This window comes from Ptychodera flava, chromosome 4 (assembly GCF_041260155.1).
Source record: "Ptychodera flava strain L36383 chromosome 4, AS_Pfla_20210202, whole genome shotgun sequence".
NCBI classification, from domain to species: Eukaryota; Metazoa; Hemichordata; class Enteropneusta; family Ptychoderidae; genus Ptychodera; species Ptychodera flava.
Genome location: NC_091931.1, coordinates 43,649,517 through 43,669,157, shown reverse-complemented (window position 1 = coordinate 43,669,157; position 19,641 = coordinate 43,649,517). Strand labels below are relative to the sequence as shown.

Here is a 19,641-nt window from a genome sequence, read left to right as displayed (position 1 = left end):
ATGTGTACTACGTGACGCTACAAAATATAATGCAAATTACATAAATCGTATCGATTTGCTCCGGCCAGCCGAACGAATATAAGCAAATGAATATAGCAAGGTTATGATGTTCGCTGGTTTTTCTCTTTGTTAATCGATGACAGTCTTGTGTACATGTAATGCATGCATATTGCTTATATGCTTTTTGTGGTTGGGTAAGGCATTAGTGCTTTAAAGTCCCGATAACTGCACCTCTGACACATTATCCCAGTATTTTTATCCAGAGTTTATTGGTCCACTTCCTATAAAATACTAGTATGTGAGTACCCGTACGTATTTGGCTGTAAATAAAGACTGTGCAGCATTGACAAATGAATTCCGTCCGGGCTTGAATTCTATTTTCAACATAAATGTTAATAGAGCCGTAGGCCAATTTTTACTTCAGTGTACTTGGAGATGGACGGCATATATGTTGTATTTGTATAACATATCTGTATACATTTGACAACGCTTAACTTTAAAATAACATACTCGCTATAGCGTGACCACTTGCAACTTACGAAATGATGAATTTCGAAAAAAGTCAATGACATGATAATTGAAAGAAATATTTGATTTACACCTACCAAGACCCCTGTGGAACATGAAACTGCCGTCGTGGTAATAAATGACTGGATCAATCGATCGAGGTTCAACAACCAATCAATCTGTTCGATGTAGGCTTCAACTTTTGACACGGTTGCTTTAATGTGGATGACGTTTGCTTTTGTTTAATAAGTAACCTGGCCTAAATTTGGAAATTTCATATTAACATTTGCGTTTAACTGAACAATAAGCGTACTGTTTCCTGTGATAACAGTACTAGCAACTCCTGCCTCTCAACTGACCTCATCGTAAAATACGTCAGTTGTCGTTCTGATTGTCCGGTGAACCGACCAACAGACACTTATGGGCTCCAGATCTATCGTACGTTTACACCACCATCAAGTATACGATGGCTTACACATAAAACTTCAAAACTACATGTGACTTGAGACTTGACCCCTAAATAGACGATGGAGTTTAAACACCCAGACCCCTTGAAGGTTAAAGGGTCTGTAGCTAACACTTAAATAAAGAGGAAATATGAATTTGTAATAGTTTAATAAGATAGCATACTTGTAGTCCGGTTTTATCTGTGATAGAATGCTCTCTACGCAGAGTTTTTGCATGGAAGGCTCTCTACGCAGATTCTCTGTACAGATAAACCCGAATCGCCGTATATTGCACTCTTTACATGACATGAACCTTGTAAGGCCATGGTGACTATTACATTATGCTGAAGTAAAGAATGTACTTTATATGAATTTGAATTGGATTGCCACGTTTAGAGCCACATGAGCAAAAGGAAACCGGAAAATGGGTAGTTTAAGACAATGAAACTTGTCAAAATAAGCATGGGCCTACCTTCAACAGACGATTGACCTCTGTACGTTTTGTCGTTTGACAGCTGTGAGCCATGATCACGAAGGTTTGCTTCCGAGGCGGTCGTCCCTCGCCGGTAACTGCCGGACTGCCCCATGATGTTACCAGCAAGGCTGAAAACTGTGAAAGCTCTCTCGCATGGTGTCTCGTCAGACAAACGGTGTGCCAAAAGAGAATATAAAGAGGGCCGGGGTCGACAGCTCGGGACATCTACAGATGGTTACACTATTTTCGCTAGAGTCGTGAACAAATATGAGTATTTTGACGGTGCTTGTTATATGTTCACCCAACGAACAAATCATTGCCCTACTTGTAATTCTAAAATCGATGACGTCAAGCAGTGAGTTGGCCAGTGCCCGGGCACGCCTGTGTCATGTTTACCCTCTACGAAAGAACTTTGAATGTTTGAATTCTGGAACATTTTTATTGAAATTTCGACGGACGAAGGATCTATTTTTCGACAGTAAACGACTTGAGGAGTCGAGTACAAACAAGTTCAAAACACATTCGTGTACACCTGCATGTAAATACACACGCACTGACTGCTGAGGAGCTGATTCATACAAATGATGTAGAGAAATCGAATTCGTTTCGTCAAATGAATTATTATCTAATTTTCTGCATCTGTTTTTGTAGAAATACATCAATGATATACAAGTTTCATACTACAATGCTTTCGGACTTCTGGGTCAACACGACAAATCAGTATCTGAGGCTCTTGTACAAAATCATTTTATGACTTTTGCAAGCAAACGCCAAACGGCTTACAAGCAAACGACAAACGATGGCATGGAAGCAAAGCAGCTCCTTTGTTGGATGTATTTAGAAGAAGTGTCTTCTGGCGCATGACTTCTGAGAAGTGTCTTCAAGTGCTTCTCATGGTCGCCATTGTTGTAGAATCTTTTATACTAATTGTGTAATAGTTGTCCTTGGGCTTCTGCTTTACAATTTTCTGAGTTCTTGAAATAAATGATACAGTAAGAAACAAAAATAATTGAGATAAAGTTGTGGTCGAAGGCTGTAGCATCGTTTTCTAATTATCGTCCAGCAATATCAAGTGCATTTTTTCACCAGTACTCTTGAAGCGATGTGCTTTAATACATCTAAACTTGAATTAAGGAAACATTCAAAATACCAAAACATGGAAACAGCACAAACCAGAAATTCATATGTCAACTGAAAGACAACAACCTTAAAAGACATAAAATGGTCCATTACTGACAGAGCTGAGTCCTTCCCAATAAGTAAGCAAACAAAACACTCACACACTCGTGAGCTACTGTCGTACCAATGTCTGTCTGTCTGTCTCTCTGTAAGGCACGATATGGATCGGAATCAAAGCTGGTATGTACATTGTATTTAAGAGTGGCAAGTATTGATCAGTTTGTGGTGGGTGGGACTTGCATAATTAATGTAAATTTTATAAACATCTGTTTAGAAATCAGTTTTTTTTTTCAGAATGAAGCTATCATATGTTATGAATTTTCTTACAGATATTAAGAAAGGAACCTCACGACAGATTTTAAGGTCATGTAGAAGTTTTATGACGATGGCACTGTTCATTTGCATATTTAATAAACTTTTCTAATTAGGGATATGTATCTGGTTTGGCCTGACCAAAGATGACGAAACATGCCACACATGGTGAGGATACTATGCTACGACATTAGTGAAAGTGGATCGTTTGGCATTTTTACATCTGCAAATATCTAGGCTGCATATTTAACGAACTTTCCTAATTTGGAATCCGTATAGACTTGACCAAAGTTGATGAAACATGCCAGGTACATTGAAGATATATTATGATGTAAGATTAATGAAAGTCGATCGGCACGTATACATCCGCTATTTACTAACTTGCATGAGTAATGACCTCTATAAATAAGGAATATAAGAATAGATTGTCATGGCAACAGTCGATGAAATTTGCTATTGTGATGATATGATGTTTTGACAGTGGTGAAAGAAATTTAGTACAAGTACAACAATGGAGTCAGTTAATTGCTAGATTAGATAATAGTGGCCTTAATTCGAAGGACTGGGCCGCATTACGTATATTGATGCGACATTGTTATTGTAGAAAAGACATTATGCATTTCAAGTTCAAGTCTTTTCAAATTTTTAATTTACATATTTAATGAGCTTTCACATTTTAAAAAATAAGACTTGAAGAATTTGACCTATTAAACTTGCTACATAAAGTGATTATTCAATAGTATGACTGCAGTTAAAGAAATTTAGCATTTTCATTTCAGCTAATTACTAATTTGTGTAGCAGTCCTAACATTTTTCTAAATGGAAGCTTTACATGATGAATACTGCACGTGATGTTGATCGATTATGACAATTTAAAGGCAGTTACAAACTGGCAATAACGTCAGTGAAAAGTATCAATTTACAAACAACTGCAACATATACTGAAACACGGGAGCGTATTCAGTTCAAATGTGGTTATTCTTCGGGATTCTTGGTTTTATATTGTCACTAAATTATTTTTGGAACCCTCTGGTTAGGATGTATCCGAACACAGGGCAACCGACTGCCGTATGACGTCGTCGATTTTACAATAGGGCAAATTATGACTTGTTAAATGATCGGCAGCGTCATTTGCAATGCTTAACCCTTCGACTGCTGTAATTTTTCCCGCCAAACTTTTAATGCAATATTTGACCAATTTTTGTGAACTTTCTGCAAGGTTTTTTCATAACTTTGGACCAAATGGATATCACATTTCATCGGCTACAGTATTTTATCAAAATTTTAGCGAAATTCAGAAAAAAATTGACTGTGGTATACTTTATAAAGGTGACAAAAATAGACTTTGGCGCTCAAAGGGTAATCTTTTTCATGATCCAAGCGAAGACAGTACATCTGTACATATCCAAGTTGACCAGTTCAATCGTCTGTTGATGTTTCGCACAGAATTGACCAGTTTTGTCATTGTAAACCATCTTTATTCAATGAAAATCGCTTTTCCTTGCTTTCTTTGGGGTTTCATACTTGACAATCCGATTTAAATTCATAATAAGTTTATTGCTAGAGGTCGAAGTTCTTCTACCTTCATGACTATACTTACACTTAATGTAGAACGCACCTCGGGGACAGACATTCGGACTTTCAAACTTTTACAGTTCTCTTCTGATATACCACATGTGGGGGTTTATTTTAAAGCTCTTGGTGAAAGAAAACTTTTCACCGGCTTAGTTTTTCGAAATTCGATTTTTTTTAATTTTTCTCCATAGAGTTAACACAGGGATGGTGGCAATTTTGAATTTCTAATATCGGTAAATCTTGGGTTATTTTGTTTCTCTAGTACCAAAATTTGCACGGTGACCCCCTATTTTTATTCTTGATTTTGAAAGAGAATGATTGCAGGATTCCTTGAGGAAAGTTAGAGCAAAAGTTTAAGTCATTTACTTTCGAGGTGCATATTACACTTAATGTAACGGTCTCAAAAATCTTTTCAGGGTTCACACCATGTTTCAGCTTCCTTTACATACAAGTCATGTAAGACTTTAATTTGTACACTAATGTATGTCGCTAATGTATGTCGCTGGCTTACCTAATTAAAAACGTGCTTGCCAATAATTTTCACGAAGTTTTTGAAAGTTGATTCCAGCAGTGTAAGGGAATATCAGATTTATCAGAGTTAGGATATACATGAAGTGTTTGACGCACACGATGCAAAGCTTTGCTGCCTTCCAGCTTGAGTCACTATCGGGTCATACATCAACACTCCCAGAATTTCAGTAGTATGGAGAAAGGGTGTCCAATTTTGCCATAACAAATATGAAATGGGGCTTAGAATATTTGATAAAAGTTGTGAAAGCAGATTCAAAAATAAACAACAGGCAAGAATTGTGAAGATCAGATAGAATTTCTACATAGACAAATTCATCATTGCTATGAGAGAGAGAGAGAGAGAGAGAGAGAGAGAGAGAGAGAGAGAGAGAGCAGAAGCAATACACAGCTGATGAGCAAATTTCCTTTTGACTTCTGATTTTTTCCATCAAACACCTACTCGTCTAATTTGGGTTTCTATGGTTAGTTTTTGCTTGGTCGTCATAGTTAAAGTTTGAGTACATAAAGTACAGTGGCTGCTGACTATATACAAGGCAAAAATTAAATTGGTAAAACAAAAACTAGAAAAATAGGTGAACAGGCATTGTCAGAATAACTGTCATTTTGGCAGATTTGCAGTAATCTGATGGTTGTTGAGTTTCTCCAACAAGGCAAATTTATCAACAGCATTGGCCAAGATAATTTGAGTGCAATCAGCAATGTTTCAGGATCAGCCTAAGGATCTCAGACTGAAGCACAGATTAGGTTTTATAACTTGTCAATTGGTATGTATATTGAAGTCTAGTGATGCTTCACCCTCATTTCACAGTACATAGGTCCACTAACCACTTTAAAGACCATGGAAAGGTACCAAAATCTAGCACTGAAAGCATTATCCATACATAGCTGCTTTATATCTGAGGCTTCCTTTCAACGTAGCATGCACCTCAGGGACAGATATTCAGACTGTCAAACTTCTACAGTTCTTTTATGATTTATCACTTGTGACGGCTCATTTTGAAGCTCTTGGTATAAGAAAAACTTTCACAGTCTAAGGTTTTTGAAATTCGAAAATTTTATTTTTCTCCATAGAGTAAACACAGGGATGACAGCCATTTTAAATTTTAAATATCGGAATCCTGGGTTATTTGTTTCTCTAGTACCAAAATTTGCACGGTGATCCCTGATTTTTATTCTTGCCTTGGGAGAGAATGGTCCAAAGTTTTATTGAGGCAAGTTTGAGCAAAAGCTTAAGTCTTTCACTTTTGAGGTGCATACCCCGGGTGCATACTTCCCTATAGGGCCAGCAGATTTTAATTTTGATGATTTTTTTCGCTATGTTTGTTTTGTGTGTTGTCTACAGATTCTTGTTGAACTTCCAACAGCATGTTCAGCTACACAGTATTCCATCTTGTCAACCCAGCCTATTCATGTGTAAACTGCATTGTTATTGTTGACATGTGAAGTCGGGTGCAAAATGTACACAAGGAGCGGCTGCTGTGCTGACAAGCTAAGTAGTGGATATTTCAACGTGCTTCTGGGAGTAGAACAAGAACTTGCAATTGAAAAACAATCATCAAAGTTGCAAATACTGTCTTATTTAAAATTGAAGAAAGGGATTGCAATGTACCTTTTTTGTATTAACAGTACTTTTATTGTGAAATAGAATACATCTCAAATATCAGACTCTTCATCATAACAAATTGACTGAACCACAAAGTTTTTTTTTCATACATATGTATCTGAAAATATAAATGTAAATTATGACCTTTTATTGAATATTAAATTAATGTGTGATTTACTAATTTTTAAAATAATGTTGATCATGCTGTACAGTGCTATTTAATTCTGAAAGAAAAGAAGATTAAACTTGTAAAAATCAAACTTTCATGCAACATCTCTGGTGCATTTACACTGATTCATTCAATAATCATGTTTGGATTACATTACTCAAATAATCTTTTTTCATCACCTGCACCCGTGCACTGAGTGAAATGTTCAAGCTGCTCAGACTTTTCATAGTTATAAAAGCAATGCAAAGGCCATGACAACACAAGCTACTGTTGACAGTCAAACCTCAATTTCCTTTTTTCATTTCTGTCGCATCTTTGTATTTCTGGGTATCTCGTATGGTTCCCTGACAAGTATTGGGCCCTTGTTGTGGCTTTTCTTTGGTTTTGAGACATTTCCTTGAAGAAAGGCATCAAGATCCTAGCTGTATCACTTCGTCTGATGCTGTCTACAACTTCCCTGGTATCAGAGTTTCAGCAACTTGATTTCCCGATACTGCTCAGCTGTCCAATTGAGCCCCTTTTTGCATAGCCAAACTTTCAGATCATTTTTTATTGACATGGCTGTCCATGCATGTTCTGTTCAGCATTTGTTGGATGCATTCATGTGGGTAGACTGAAATCAGTAATTTGACCTCTTAATTGCACTGATTGCTCCCCCAAGAAGCAGTGTTCTGTGCAGCCACCATGACGAAAGCTAGTTGAATGTTGCAAATATACCTGGCGTGTGAGGGCGTTTAGAATGTTCCTGAAGCGGCTCAGTCCATTCAGACAGCGTGTTGGGGATGGAGTTAATCCATACAACTGTACAGGTCTGGCTGGCAAGACTTTCAAATCTGAGATGTTCTAGGACCACTAAGGACGTCCACACATTATTTGTCATGCCAGTATTTGACATGAAATGATTCAGAAAAGTTTCAACAGACCCTGCGGGAACATGATAACAAATAAGCAACCACTCAAGTAAAAAACATAGTTTTTCTAACTGATGTTTACTGTGACACACCAGTGATGCTAAATAGAAATTAAATATTACCATGAAAGGTCTGTTCTTCTTCATTTCTGATATTTCATCTCCTGCATTTGATTAAAGAATAACTGGTTTAGTAAGCCTGTAAACATGTATCAATTTATTCTTGGAAAGAAATGTGATGACTGTCACGGTTACTGAAATCCTATGCTGTAAATCTCACCACATAGCAATGGTACAGGTAAGAGGGGTTGCCAACACACCCTCGGACCTCAATTGAAGAGGAGGCTGTTGAACTAGATGAATTTTGGTCTTACTCAAGAATGCAGACCTCTTTCAAGGAAAAGAACATACCATCGTGTAGCAATTGCAAGTACAACTTCATCTGTAGCAAATTAGTACGTATGATATCTGTTCAATTTTCGTAATATTCCAACTATTGATTCATATCAAAAAGTATGGTGTAAAAACTCCCCCTTTTTTGGGTGAATATATGAAAGCTTTTGCAGTATTTGTATGTATTGATTACATTTTATCTTGGACTGTAAAACATTGAAATGTTGATTCGGTAAATGATTTATATATTGATGCCCTCTGACTTCCCCCAGTAGGGACAAAATTTAATAATAATGTGGAAACTAACAATGATTGAGATGCAAGTATTTATGTACAAGCACTGTCATTTATTTTAAAACTTTCAATGAGACAGAAATTCCATATAATAAATTTACCCTTGGCTGTGAACACTATCAATATATTCATATAGGAACCATTGAAATGGCTTTTCCCTGTTTATATATGTATTATCATATGCATCGGAACAACCGTATGGGAGGTATTCATGATGGTATTTTGACTAAAAAGTTTGCACAGCTCGCAAAATCTGTGATTTATAGACAACTCTTCAGATTGATCAATGTTGCCACCGGACCTAGCACCAGGTAAGACATGGCTGGAGTTAGCAATCCCATGGAAGTACTTTTGGTACATCCAAGGTGGACCACACAGCAGCAGGTATTGGATCGTATTCAAAGTGGGGATTAGGGGACCACAAACAAAACCCAAATGGTTTTCCTAAAGGCAAGCTCATGATGTCATACAAACTACAGACCCTCTAGAAAAGCAAGGGTCAACGTATAAAAGAAAGCCCTGTCTCATTGCCACTACCATAGGAGGTGTTACTCTTCATGAACTTCAATACTTAAAGACCAGGCAATCTTTGGAAAGCTGAAAAAATTCAACCGGTAAAGATTTTACATTTCACACAGTTAATTGTCTCTAATGCAGATATATGCTCAATAAATGACTGCTGATTGGAACATATTGTGTCCAGGGGCCACCATCCTAATGTTTGTATGTATGACTGTTTCATGGGCGCTTCTATGACTTTGTAAATAGTTTTGTAATGCTGTGGTATTTTGAAATGACTGTGATGAATGCCCCCTGTAATGATCTACAAACATGTCTCTTAATCACTTAGAGATTGACAAAAATCTATGTTTCGATTTAGTAACAAGCTCAAGAGTAACAAATTTTTGATAATTTTCTCCTCCACCAGAATGTTTTAAATGGTTTTACAAAATGACCTAACTCTCAATTACCTCTTGCAGCTACATATTTGGTCTTTTTTCAAAAAAGGCAGAAAGATAAGTCGGAATGTTTTTTTCATACAAAGTTTTATGTTTGAGACTGTGCAGAATTTTTGAATTTGTTCATGCAAAGCAAATTATTTTGCAAATTATCAATGCAGAGAACACTTCTAACCCTTAAACTGTCCCCTTCTCTCATGAAAGGTCCACTTTTGACATGGAAAACAATGAGGCTGTACCAATACTTGCTAGTGATGGGCTTAAAGGTACACAGTCACCATAAATTTGCATATTCCATATATGGTAAAGGGGCGGGCTTAGCATACTACCCCGCAACACCTGTAGCTGTCGGTCCTCCATATTTGATACGTCAAAGGACATGTAGAGGACGCTGTTAAGTATGCCATGGCTGGTCATGTGGGGCGCCCTTTTTAAAAACCGGCCATCCGTGTAAAATCTGTGATTGGCTATTAAAAAACAGGTGACCGAATACCTTTAAATGGTTCTCTGATACTATCATTTATCATTGTCTGCAGTTAATATTACAAAAAACATGGAGGCAGGACCACCCCTCTCAAGATAATGAGTAGACTCCTACTGTAAGCATGTATACCCTATTCATGAGTCCATTTGATTGGAAACGAGGCTAAATTCACAGCACGGTGATGAATTGGGTTATATGCAACATTTGATATCTTGTATGAAGAGTGAGAAAAACCGTCAACAAAACTTAATTAATTTTCCATCATTCAAAAATTTCAGTGAGAGCTCAGGTCAACAGAAACTATGAGTTAAATATTACAAGGTCTTGCACAATTTTGACACTAATCTGACGATGAAGTGTGTGTCAAATTTTACCAGAAATTACGAAAATATATTTTGACACTAAAGTAAAACTTAACTGCTATAAATTTTACTTAGTCAATGATTAGTCTATGGACATCTCTGATTTTGCAAATGTAAAGAAAAACTTCAGAGTGACAGGGTTGCATATATCAGTGTGGGTCTATTTTACAGTGCGCAAGGAAATCTACTATCTCGTGGCATTGACATTCATGTCATCATTTTCTGTTAACAGGTGACATTTCGAACATTGGCATAAAGTCACTATTGCTTGGCAACTGACGACCTCTGACCTACTTTTGGCAAAAGAGGAAAGCGTGTCCTGGGTGCAACTCTATCTTGACAAGTACTTTGTGCATGACTTGCCTTCCTATGTTACAAAGGTGTGCATGTTCCTATGGACATTGCCTTGCCTATACCTATAGGGTCTATTTATGTCAGTCCTTGGATCCAACCAATGTCTTGCTCAGGTGGATTTCTACTGATGTCACCTTCCTGTGTTGTCACACACAGCTGACAACATTAATGAGTCCAATGTCTTTGAGATCTGACACCGAACACATGCAGGTAACAACTCCAGCACCAGCTCTACAAACGTCAATTGGGCATACTGACTCCCACCTGTAGGCAAAAAAATCATTACAGTGATCATTATCTGTACTTCTGAAGCTTGACATTTTAATTTCAGCGTAAAGCTTTTGTTATCTGCAGCAAAGCTGGACTTCGCGTGGAGAGAATATAGAATTAGAACAAGATTACCAGTACATGTATAGAACAAAATTTGTAGTGTATAAGCCGGTAGGTCAACCCTTTCACAACCATGGTTTGGCCAAAACCAAATGTTATCAATGATGAATTGATTGTGGATGTGTTTACAGGGGGTTCAAGCGTTAAGTAGTGGTGAATACTGTAGGTTAAAATGTTTGATGTATCATTATGGATGCTGATGACAGAAAAAGCCCTGAAATGACCAACGAAAACCAGGAGAAAAAGGGCCACAGAGGCTGAGCTGAGAAGTGTAGAAAAACTCAGAAAACCATTTAGACCTATGCAGACAAAGGAGCAATGCATAGGCGATCCACTTACACTACGCGAGTACTAAAGCACTCTACAACGACCTTTCTGAGGGCCATAAAGTAGTGCAACTACTAAAAATGGCACTACTACAAAGAAAAGAATGTAGCTGACAAAAGCATAATGGAAATTATGTAATTTCTTCATATTGGTTCATTTCAGAAATGCAGAAAACCTTTGAAGAAAGTAGAGCATAATTACATGTCTTCTGGGTAGTTTTCCATAGAAACAACTGAAGTACTGGCAGATAGGGGCCCATGACATCATAGCAAGGAAACCGGTACCCTCATTTTCAGGGGAAATTTTATTTAGGTTTGTTTGGTTCTGTATCATATTGGCAATAAGTTCGCCTCAAAGGTAATGATATTAAGTAATAGAGGCACTCCCACTTGGTAACATTTTTAAAACACATTTTTTTAATGCCAACGGTCGATATTTGACGTTGCGACTCCGCGCGGATTGTGAGATATCGATAAAAACATTTCATTTCCTGAGCGTATTTTTCACATCCCGAAGTTTTAACGATCATTTCTGTTATGACCCGAAAGTGTGTTGTTGTGCTGATTGACAATATTCTAAGGAGTCCAAAAACGTTTGAATGACGCAATTAATTTACCTCCTACTGCGATGCCTTTACTCTGGTAATTCTTTTTTAAAACTTCTCCTTGGTTTTTTTCGTTTTCATTATTCTCAATCAGTTGTATTAAATTTTTAAACAATACCACATATCAGTTTTTACGTGTAAAATATTAGTTGCCTCTGATGACTACATTTTGTCGTCTGCCACACAGTTACGCGTGGTTCGATACATAGCGGCCGCCGCGTGTGGTATGCGCGCATACCACGCGGTGGCCACTATGCATACTATGTATCAACCGCACCTATCTGTGCTAGTCACCTATGTGAATTCTGGTGGAATCAGCAAACTTTGTTTTTCGTTTTTTTGCCGAGTCAGTAGGACTCGGCTTTCTCCCATGGGACATGACCGCTCACCGACGCGAGTGGTACTGCTGTGGCGTACAGCAGCGTCAGCGTAGACTTGTACTCCATAGCTTAGTTGACAATGGCCCCAGTGCCGAACGTTCTATGTTCGGAAGCTGAATTCAGGTGGGCCACCAGAATTCAAACTTTAACTTTTTTGAGGACATGTTTTTATCGATATCTTGCGATCTGCGCACAGTCGCCATGTCAAATATCGACCGTTGGCATTAAAAAAATGTGTTTTAAAAATGTTACCAAGTGGGAGTGCCACTTTAAGTAATAGAAATTCAGTTACTGTGAGTGCATACAACCCATGTAGGCCCTACCACCTGCTCAATGACCCTCGGTTGAATCCATGGCAACTGCATCATACAAAGCAAATAGGGCTGTACCAAACTTCGATGGTGAAATCCAAGGTCAAAGTTCACCATAATGGTCTTTAGTATGCAGATGAATCTCTTGGTTTCACATCCAATGTACCTCATGAGAAAAGACACTTAATACACCCCTTTATGGGCTGTCCATGATGCATGAAACCAACAATTTGACCACACTGCATCAATCAAAATAAATTTGCCAATAAAACACATCAATTTCTTTTGCAGCCGAACAACAGAGATGTGAAAAACATATACACCCCCTGTATCTGATCAAATGCAAAAAGTTTCTTACACAACATAGTATCAATTACAAAATGCAATATCAGGATAATAACTGTACATGTACTCTAATATTTTATCAAACATGTGCCAAATTTTAAGCACTTTAAGGCTTGTGATCTATTCCAGGAGTAAAATCTCTTTTTCACAACTGTTTTTTTTATTACTTCACTGCAGCACCAGATATTCTGGTTCACTTGTCTTGAAAATCCAGACCTCACCTGTTGGCAACCGGGTCATAGCATTCCACAGAGTTGAGGTATGAAGATCCATCATGTCCACCTACGGCATACAGCTTGCCACCGAGAGCTGTGACTCCAACACCTCCGCGGGCGCTTGCCATTCTGTCCAAAGAACTCCAGTCATCTGTCTGTGGGTCATACACCTCCACAGTATCCAGTGGTGCATTGTCATCAAATCCACCTGTGCATTGAATAAAATCAAAGTCACACTTGATGTAGACACAGAATGGACTCTCTGTGTGATCTGAGATATTATGTGGCAACTCACGACATTGGGTTATGTATGTGTTTGACTCAATGAGGAAAATCCCAATTCTGGGCAGGCCCACCAAAGTGAAAATGAATGTTTGTTGTGTTTTGCACAGTTGGGCATTGAGTACACTGTTACTTCACCAAAAATCATGACCAAGTAGGCTTCATACCACAGAATGCCATCACTGGTACAAAGAAAGTCCATGTAATTCTCAACTTTTTTCTGAAAAAGTGAGAAACTCTTTTATCCCTGCAGATTCAAAAGAAAATGCGCCAAACAATGCTGACTTTTTTCATACTAGCTAAAGAAAATTGAGGTTTAAGGTTCCAAGACAAGTAATTGACCTTTTTAATCTAACGATTCTCAGGTGGTTAATAAGCTCAGAACCCCAGTTAATTATACATTTTCTGAAAGCCTAGATATAGGGGAACATTTTGGTAACCACAGTGTCACCATTGTTTACATAACTATCACGTGAGAGGTAATTTTCAAAACCTTTCAAAAATCGGTTTTCCCTATGTTTTATCTCAATACTTCACAATATCTGACTCAAACTTGCTGGAATGCAAGCTGTCACAACACTCTTCCAAAGTGTGTCTCACATTTTTTTATATCTTGCTTAGTTTTTTTTGAAGCATAATTTTAAAGAAATCAACTGGGGTTAAATTCAACGCTCTGCAAGTTTTTCTGGCATAAAAATTGTTTCAGAAGGTTTAAGTAAATTCTAAGACAAACTTTGGAAGATCCTTAGAACAGCTTGCACTCACACAAATTTCAGCCACATGTCTCAAAGCATTGAAACAAAACATAGGGAAAACCGATTTTTAAAAGGTTATGCAAATTACCTGTTACATGATAGTTATGTAAACAATGGTGACACTATGGTAACCAAAATGTTCCCCTATATCTAGGTTTTCCAAAAATGTGTAATTTATGGGAGTTCTGAGCTAATTTTTAAAAAGCTGCATCTGCTAGGAATCACGTGTATGGTGTAGCTCCGCCCACCCATTCCTTTACTAATTATGTAGATTATGCATTGGGCGTGTCATTAGTTAGTCGTGTCATTCATTGATTCTAATGATTATTCATACTACACTGTATATATGAACCTGTGATAGTAATAAAGGTCAAGATTTGAACTTGGTCATACTAAGACACAATACAAAGCTGTCTCCGGCCTATTCTGTCTCTCTCTAACCGAACCTACCCCCAAGTGTGTACCCCACATTTGTTGGTGCCGAGACCAGGATACGAAGATGTCCGACATAGAGAGAGACAAACGTTGCAGAAGGGGCCACCGCTCGCAGATGACCAAACTTACCAAAAAGGCTGAAGAAATCGTCACCTCCAATACTCCACTACAACCCAGCAAGATCGATTCGCTGAAAGCTACCATCGCGAGTATGGCGACGAAAATCAAGGAGATCAAAGCCTTAGATGAACAAATCCTCAACGAGATCGAAGACGACGACGATTACAACAGAGAATTCGAAGAAGCAGACGATTACGTGATTAAAGTCAACGAGGACTTGGTGAGATTCGAGGGATTTCTACAACGCCTAGCAAATCCTTCAACCCCAGCCAACACCAGCAGTCCCACACCAGAGAGCACTCACGTAAGTCAACCCCCAGATTCCAGTCAACAAACGACAAGGAAAGTCAACTTGCCGAAGCTGACGCTGACTCCTTTCAGTGGTGACATTCTCACCTGGCAAAGTTTCAAGGATGGATTTGATGCTGCCGTCCACAACGATACAAGTTTAAGTGGTGTCCAAAAATTCCAATATTTGCGGGCACATCTCCGTGACGAAGCAGAACGAGCCATCCAAATGTTACCACTGACGAACGACCACTACCTGCAAGCAGTCGACGTACTCACGAAAAGGTATGGTAAACCTCAGACTATAATCAACGCTTACATGAAGGCGTTATGGCAACTCGAGAAGCCAACCGGAACTCTGAACAGTTTAGTAACATTTCACGACAATATGGAAGGCTACATTCGCGGACTGAACGCACTCGGCAAATCAGATGACACTTTCGGAGATCTGCTGATTCCGATAATCCTAGAGAAATTGCCTGCGAACGTTCGAAAACAGATCTCCAGAGACAAGGGAGATGAAGCTTGGACATTAACGAGTCTAAGAGAATCAATTCAACGAGAAATAGAAGCCGACAGAGCAGGTGAGACTACTATTGACTTTGAACTCGATCTTACCGATCAACCACCTGCTACCGCCGCCTTTCTGACAACAACTCGTCAGAAAGCATCGAAACCACAGCATTGTGCGTTTTGTAAGAAGACAGGGCATAAACCTACAGATTGCACGGTTGTCACCGACAAGACAAAACGACTAGAAATCGTCAAACGAGACAAACTGTGCTTCAACTGCCTTAGTGGTACTCATCGTGTTTCAGACTGCAAATCGAAATTCAAGTGTCAGGTCTGCAAGCGCAAACACCACACAGCAATATGCACCGGAGAGACACCAAAACACCCAGCCGCAACGAGGGATGACGTTCGCACCTTGGTATCGTCCGATGTCAGCAGAAATTCATCGGTGCTACTGAAGACCGCCATCGCAGACATCAAGGCTAGAGGATCAACGATGTCTGAATCGGCAACGCTGCTCTTTGACGACGGGTCGCAGAGAAGTTTCATCACTGAACGTACCGCCAGAGCAATCGGTATAGACTTTAATAACTGTGACTCTGAACTCATAAACGTCTCCACACTTGGAGCGAAATCCACTGGTTTACGATCAATGAAGATTGCAGAAATTACGGTAATTATACCTAATGGTTGTAATGTTAATATACGTGCTTTAATTGTACCTCAGATAACTACACCACTTAGAAACCATTTGAAGTCTAGTGCTAGTATTGTCAGATTATCATATTTGCGAGAGTTGGAATTAGCACACCCTGTATCTGATGCGTATGATTTCGAAGTTTCAATTTTGGTAGGAGCAGATTTCTATTATTCATTTGTTGGAGATCACGTTATCCGAGGACAGGGACCCACTGCTGTGTCTTCTAAATTGGGTTATTTGTTGTCTGGGCCCTTGTCACATCCAAATTCCAGTTCCCTCCCCACCTCTACTGTAATGCATGTTGCCACACATACTTCAGGGGAAAATAGCTTGCTTCAAAACTTCTGGAAAGTTGAGAGTATTGGGATTACTGACGACCATGTTAGTCAACAGGAAGTTACTTATGATAGTTACACCAAAAACAAACTTCGCTCTGAAAACAACCGATACGTTGCTAAACTTCCCTGGCGCCAAGACCACCCCGCATTGCCGACAAATAGAAATGTTTGCGAAAAACGAACCCGCGCGATGGTACAAAGATTAACACCGGAGATTAGACAAGTGTACGACAAACTAATCACAAATCAGTTGGAACGCGGTTTCATAGAGATAGTTACTAATGATGATGTAAGTTCAGGCCATTATTTACCTCATCATCCCGTAAAGAAAAATTCCGATACAACGCCTATCAAAATAGTTTACGACTTTAGCTGCAAGGTCGGAAACAACCCCAGTTTAAACGACTGCTTAGATGCAGAGCCATCACTATTAAATGATCTTGCTTCGATTATGCTCGTTTCCGCATGCACAAATTTGGCGTTTCCGCAGATATCGAGAAGGCATTCTTACAAGTAGGCCTAGAGGAGTCCGATCGTGATTTCACTAAATTCATGTGGTTATCGGACCCTGACGATCCAAACAGTCCATTTCGTATTTACCGCTTTAAAGTCGTGTTGTTCGGTGCCGCATGTTCGCCGTTCATTTTGAACGCAACCGTCAAGTTTCACTTAGAAAATGATGGATCTGAAACTGCCGTAGATCTAAGCAAAAATATCTATGTTGATAATGTTTTGAGTGGACGCGACTCTGAGCAGAAACTCATAGATTATCATACTGAGGCAATTAATCTCATGAAATCAAGCGGCTTCAATCTTCGCGAGTGGGCTACTAACTGCGCAGAGTTGAAAGAAATTGTTGCAAAGGCAAATATTCCGTGTTCAGACAGCATAGCAAATGTACTTGGTTTACGCTGGGATACAGAATCAGATTCACTTCGCTACCCAGATAAAGAATTAGACAAAACAACAGAAAGTGAACCACTTGTTACGAAACGAGAAATTGTTAGAGCAACTGCAAGTTTGTACGATCCTCTCGGTTTCATTACTCCCGTACATATCAATGCCAAGATTTTCGTCCAGAAATTGTGGAAAGCACAAGTTCAGTGGGACGAACCGCTACAAAGCGATCTTCGAAACGAATGGGTTAAGATATGCCACGAATTACAAACAGTTTCCGAAATACAAATCCCACGTTACCCATTCAACTCAGATACCAATGAAAGCAAATTTGAATTACATGCGTTTTCCGACGCTAGCAAGAAGGCCTACGGCGCAGCAGTTTATTTACGCAATCCGCAGACGCGCGAAACTGCCCTTGTACTTTCCAAAAGTAGAGTAACTCCAGTCAAACCTTTGACAATACCACGAGCAGAACTCATGGGGAGTTTTGCTAGGATCTCGTCTTCTGACATTTGTTCACTCCAGTCTCAACGAACAAATTAGTATTGACAAGTGTTATCTGTGGTCTGATAGTCAGGCCGTCCTATACTGGTTGCAAAACAATAAGAAGTTGCCATGTTTCGTTAGCAATCGAATTACTGAAATCAAGGCCAATGAACTCATTGGTGAGTACAAATACTGTCCTACAACTGATAATCCAGCCGATCTATTGTCTCGCGGCATTCTGACGTCACAACTAGCTGAAAGCACGCTATGGTGGCGTGGACCACAATGGCTAAAATTGGGAGATTGGCCAGTTTGCGAAGTCTTTGATAGTCAAGTGTTACACGTCACTGATGAAATTAACGCAGCAGAAGCTTGCAAAAGTACGCGTGAACAACCTGTTGCTACTCATGTCGGTATCTCCGAAATCATAGATTCTACTGACTATAGCTCCTTGACTAGACTATTACGCGTAAGCGCTTATGTTCTACGATTTGTGAACAATCTGAAGAGCGAGGAAAAGGACCGTAAACTTGATTCCTTGACCGCACAAGAAATCGACGCCGCTGAAAGTTTATGGATCCGTGATACTCAAAGGTGCACTTATTCCACAGAAATTAAGGCGCTTAACGATAAACAGAAATCAGCTGGCCCATTAGCCCACCAACTTCGCTTGTTTATTGACAAAGAAGGCTTCGTTCGTGTTGGTGGTAGGCTTCACAACGCGCCGTTAAGTTGGGAAACTAAATTTCCGCTTCTCCTTCCCCGAGAAAATCACTTCACAAAATTGATAGTGATCGCCGCTCATTGGCAAATAAAACACTCCGGATCACAGACAACAATCACACACATTCGGCAGAGATTTTGGATTCCACAAATTCGACCGTTTGTAAAATCAATATTGAGAAGATGCGTTGTCTGTCGAATAGTGTGCGGCAAATCCTACAGAAAACCAATCCCCGCACCCCTACAGAGTTGTAGATTGAGTGATGCTCCACCCTTTACTGTTACTGGCGTGGATTTTACGGGTGCAGTGTATGTCTCAGTAGGAAAGTCTGAGCAAAAAGCGTACATTTGTTTATTCACGTGTGCCGTTACTCGAGCCATACATTTAGAATTAGTCGCAAACCTCAGTAGCGAGACATTTTTACGAGCCTTCAGGAGGTTCGCCGCCAGACGCTCCCTGCCGCGCAAAATTATGTCGGATAACGGATCCACATATTTATCAGCCGCGGCGGAAATAGAAAACATGATGAAATCAGTACCAGTACGGAACTACTTTGCAAACTGTCGCGTGGAATGGACTTTCATTCCAAAACGTGCACCGTGGTTGGTGGCTTTTGGGAACGACTTATCGGCTTGACTAAAACTGCCCTCAAAAAAGTTCTCGGTCGATCGTTCGTATCAGTCGATGAGTTACAGACAGTTCTTGCTGAAATTGAAGCTACGTTGAACGATCGTCCACTGACTTATCTTTCCACCGATTCCAACGATCTTTCACCCTTGACCCCTTCACACTTGTTGCATGGTCGTCTTATCACAACTTTGCCATATTACTCAATCGATGAAGAGGAGCTAAATGACCCAACATTTGGTAGCCAAGAACGTCTCCAGAGGAGTATTTAGGCAAAATTCACACTCATTTCTGAAAAGATGGTCTCAAGATTACCTCAACACACTGCGTGAAAGAGATCGAATTTCA

At 39.3% G+C, this 19,641-nt stretch overlaps 1 protein-coding gene across 4 annotated transcripts in view; it reads right to left on the bottom strand.

Moving 5' to 3' along the window:
• Positions 1–6,631: 6,631 nt before the first annotated feature.
• Positions 6,632–19,641, bottom strand: part of LOC139131882 (kelch-like protein 8) — a 47,766-nt gene continuing 34,756 nt past the window's right edge. For all 4 annotated transcript variants that reach the window (XM_070698173.1, XM_070698177.1, XM_070698174.1 and 1 more), the window contains 2 exons: positions 13,132–13,333; positions 6,632–10,817 (listed from right to left, as the gene is read on the bottom strand). In XM_070698173.1, the coding sequence (XP_070554274.1) occupies positions 10,700–10,817; positions 13,132–13,333 (320 nt within the window). In that variant the 3' untranslated portion in view covers positions 6,632–10,699. The remainder of the gene's footprint in view (positions 10,818–13,131; positions 13,334–19,641) is intronic.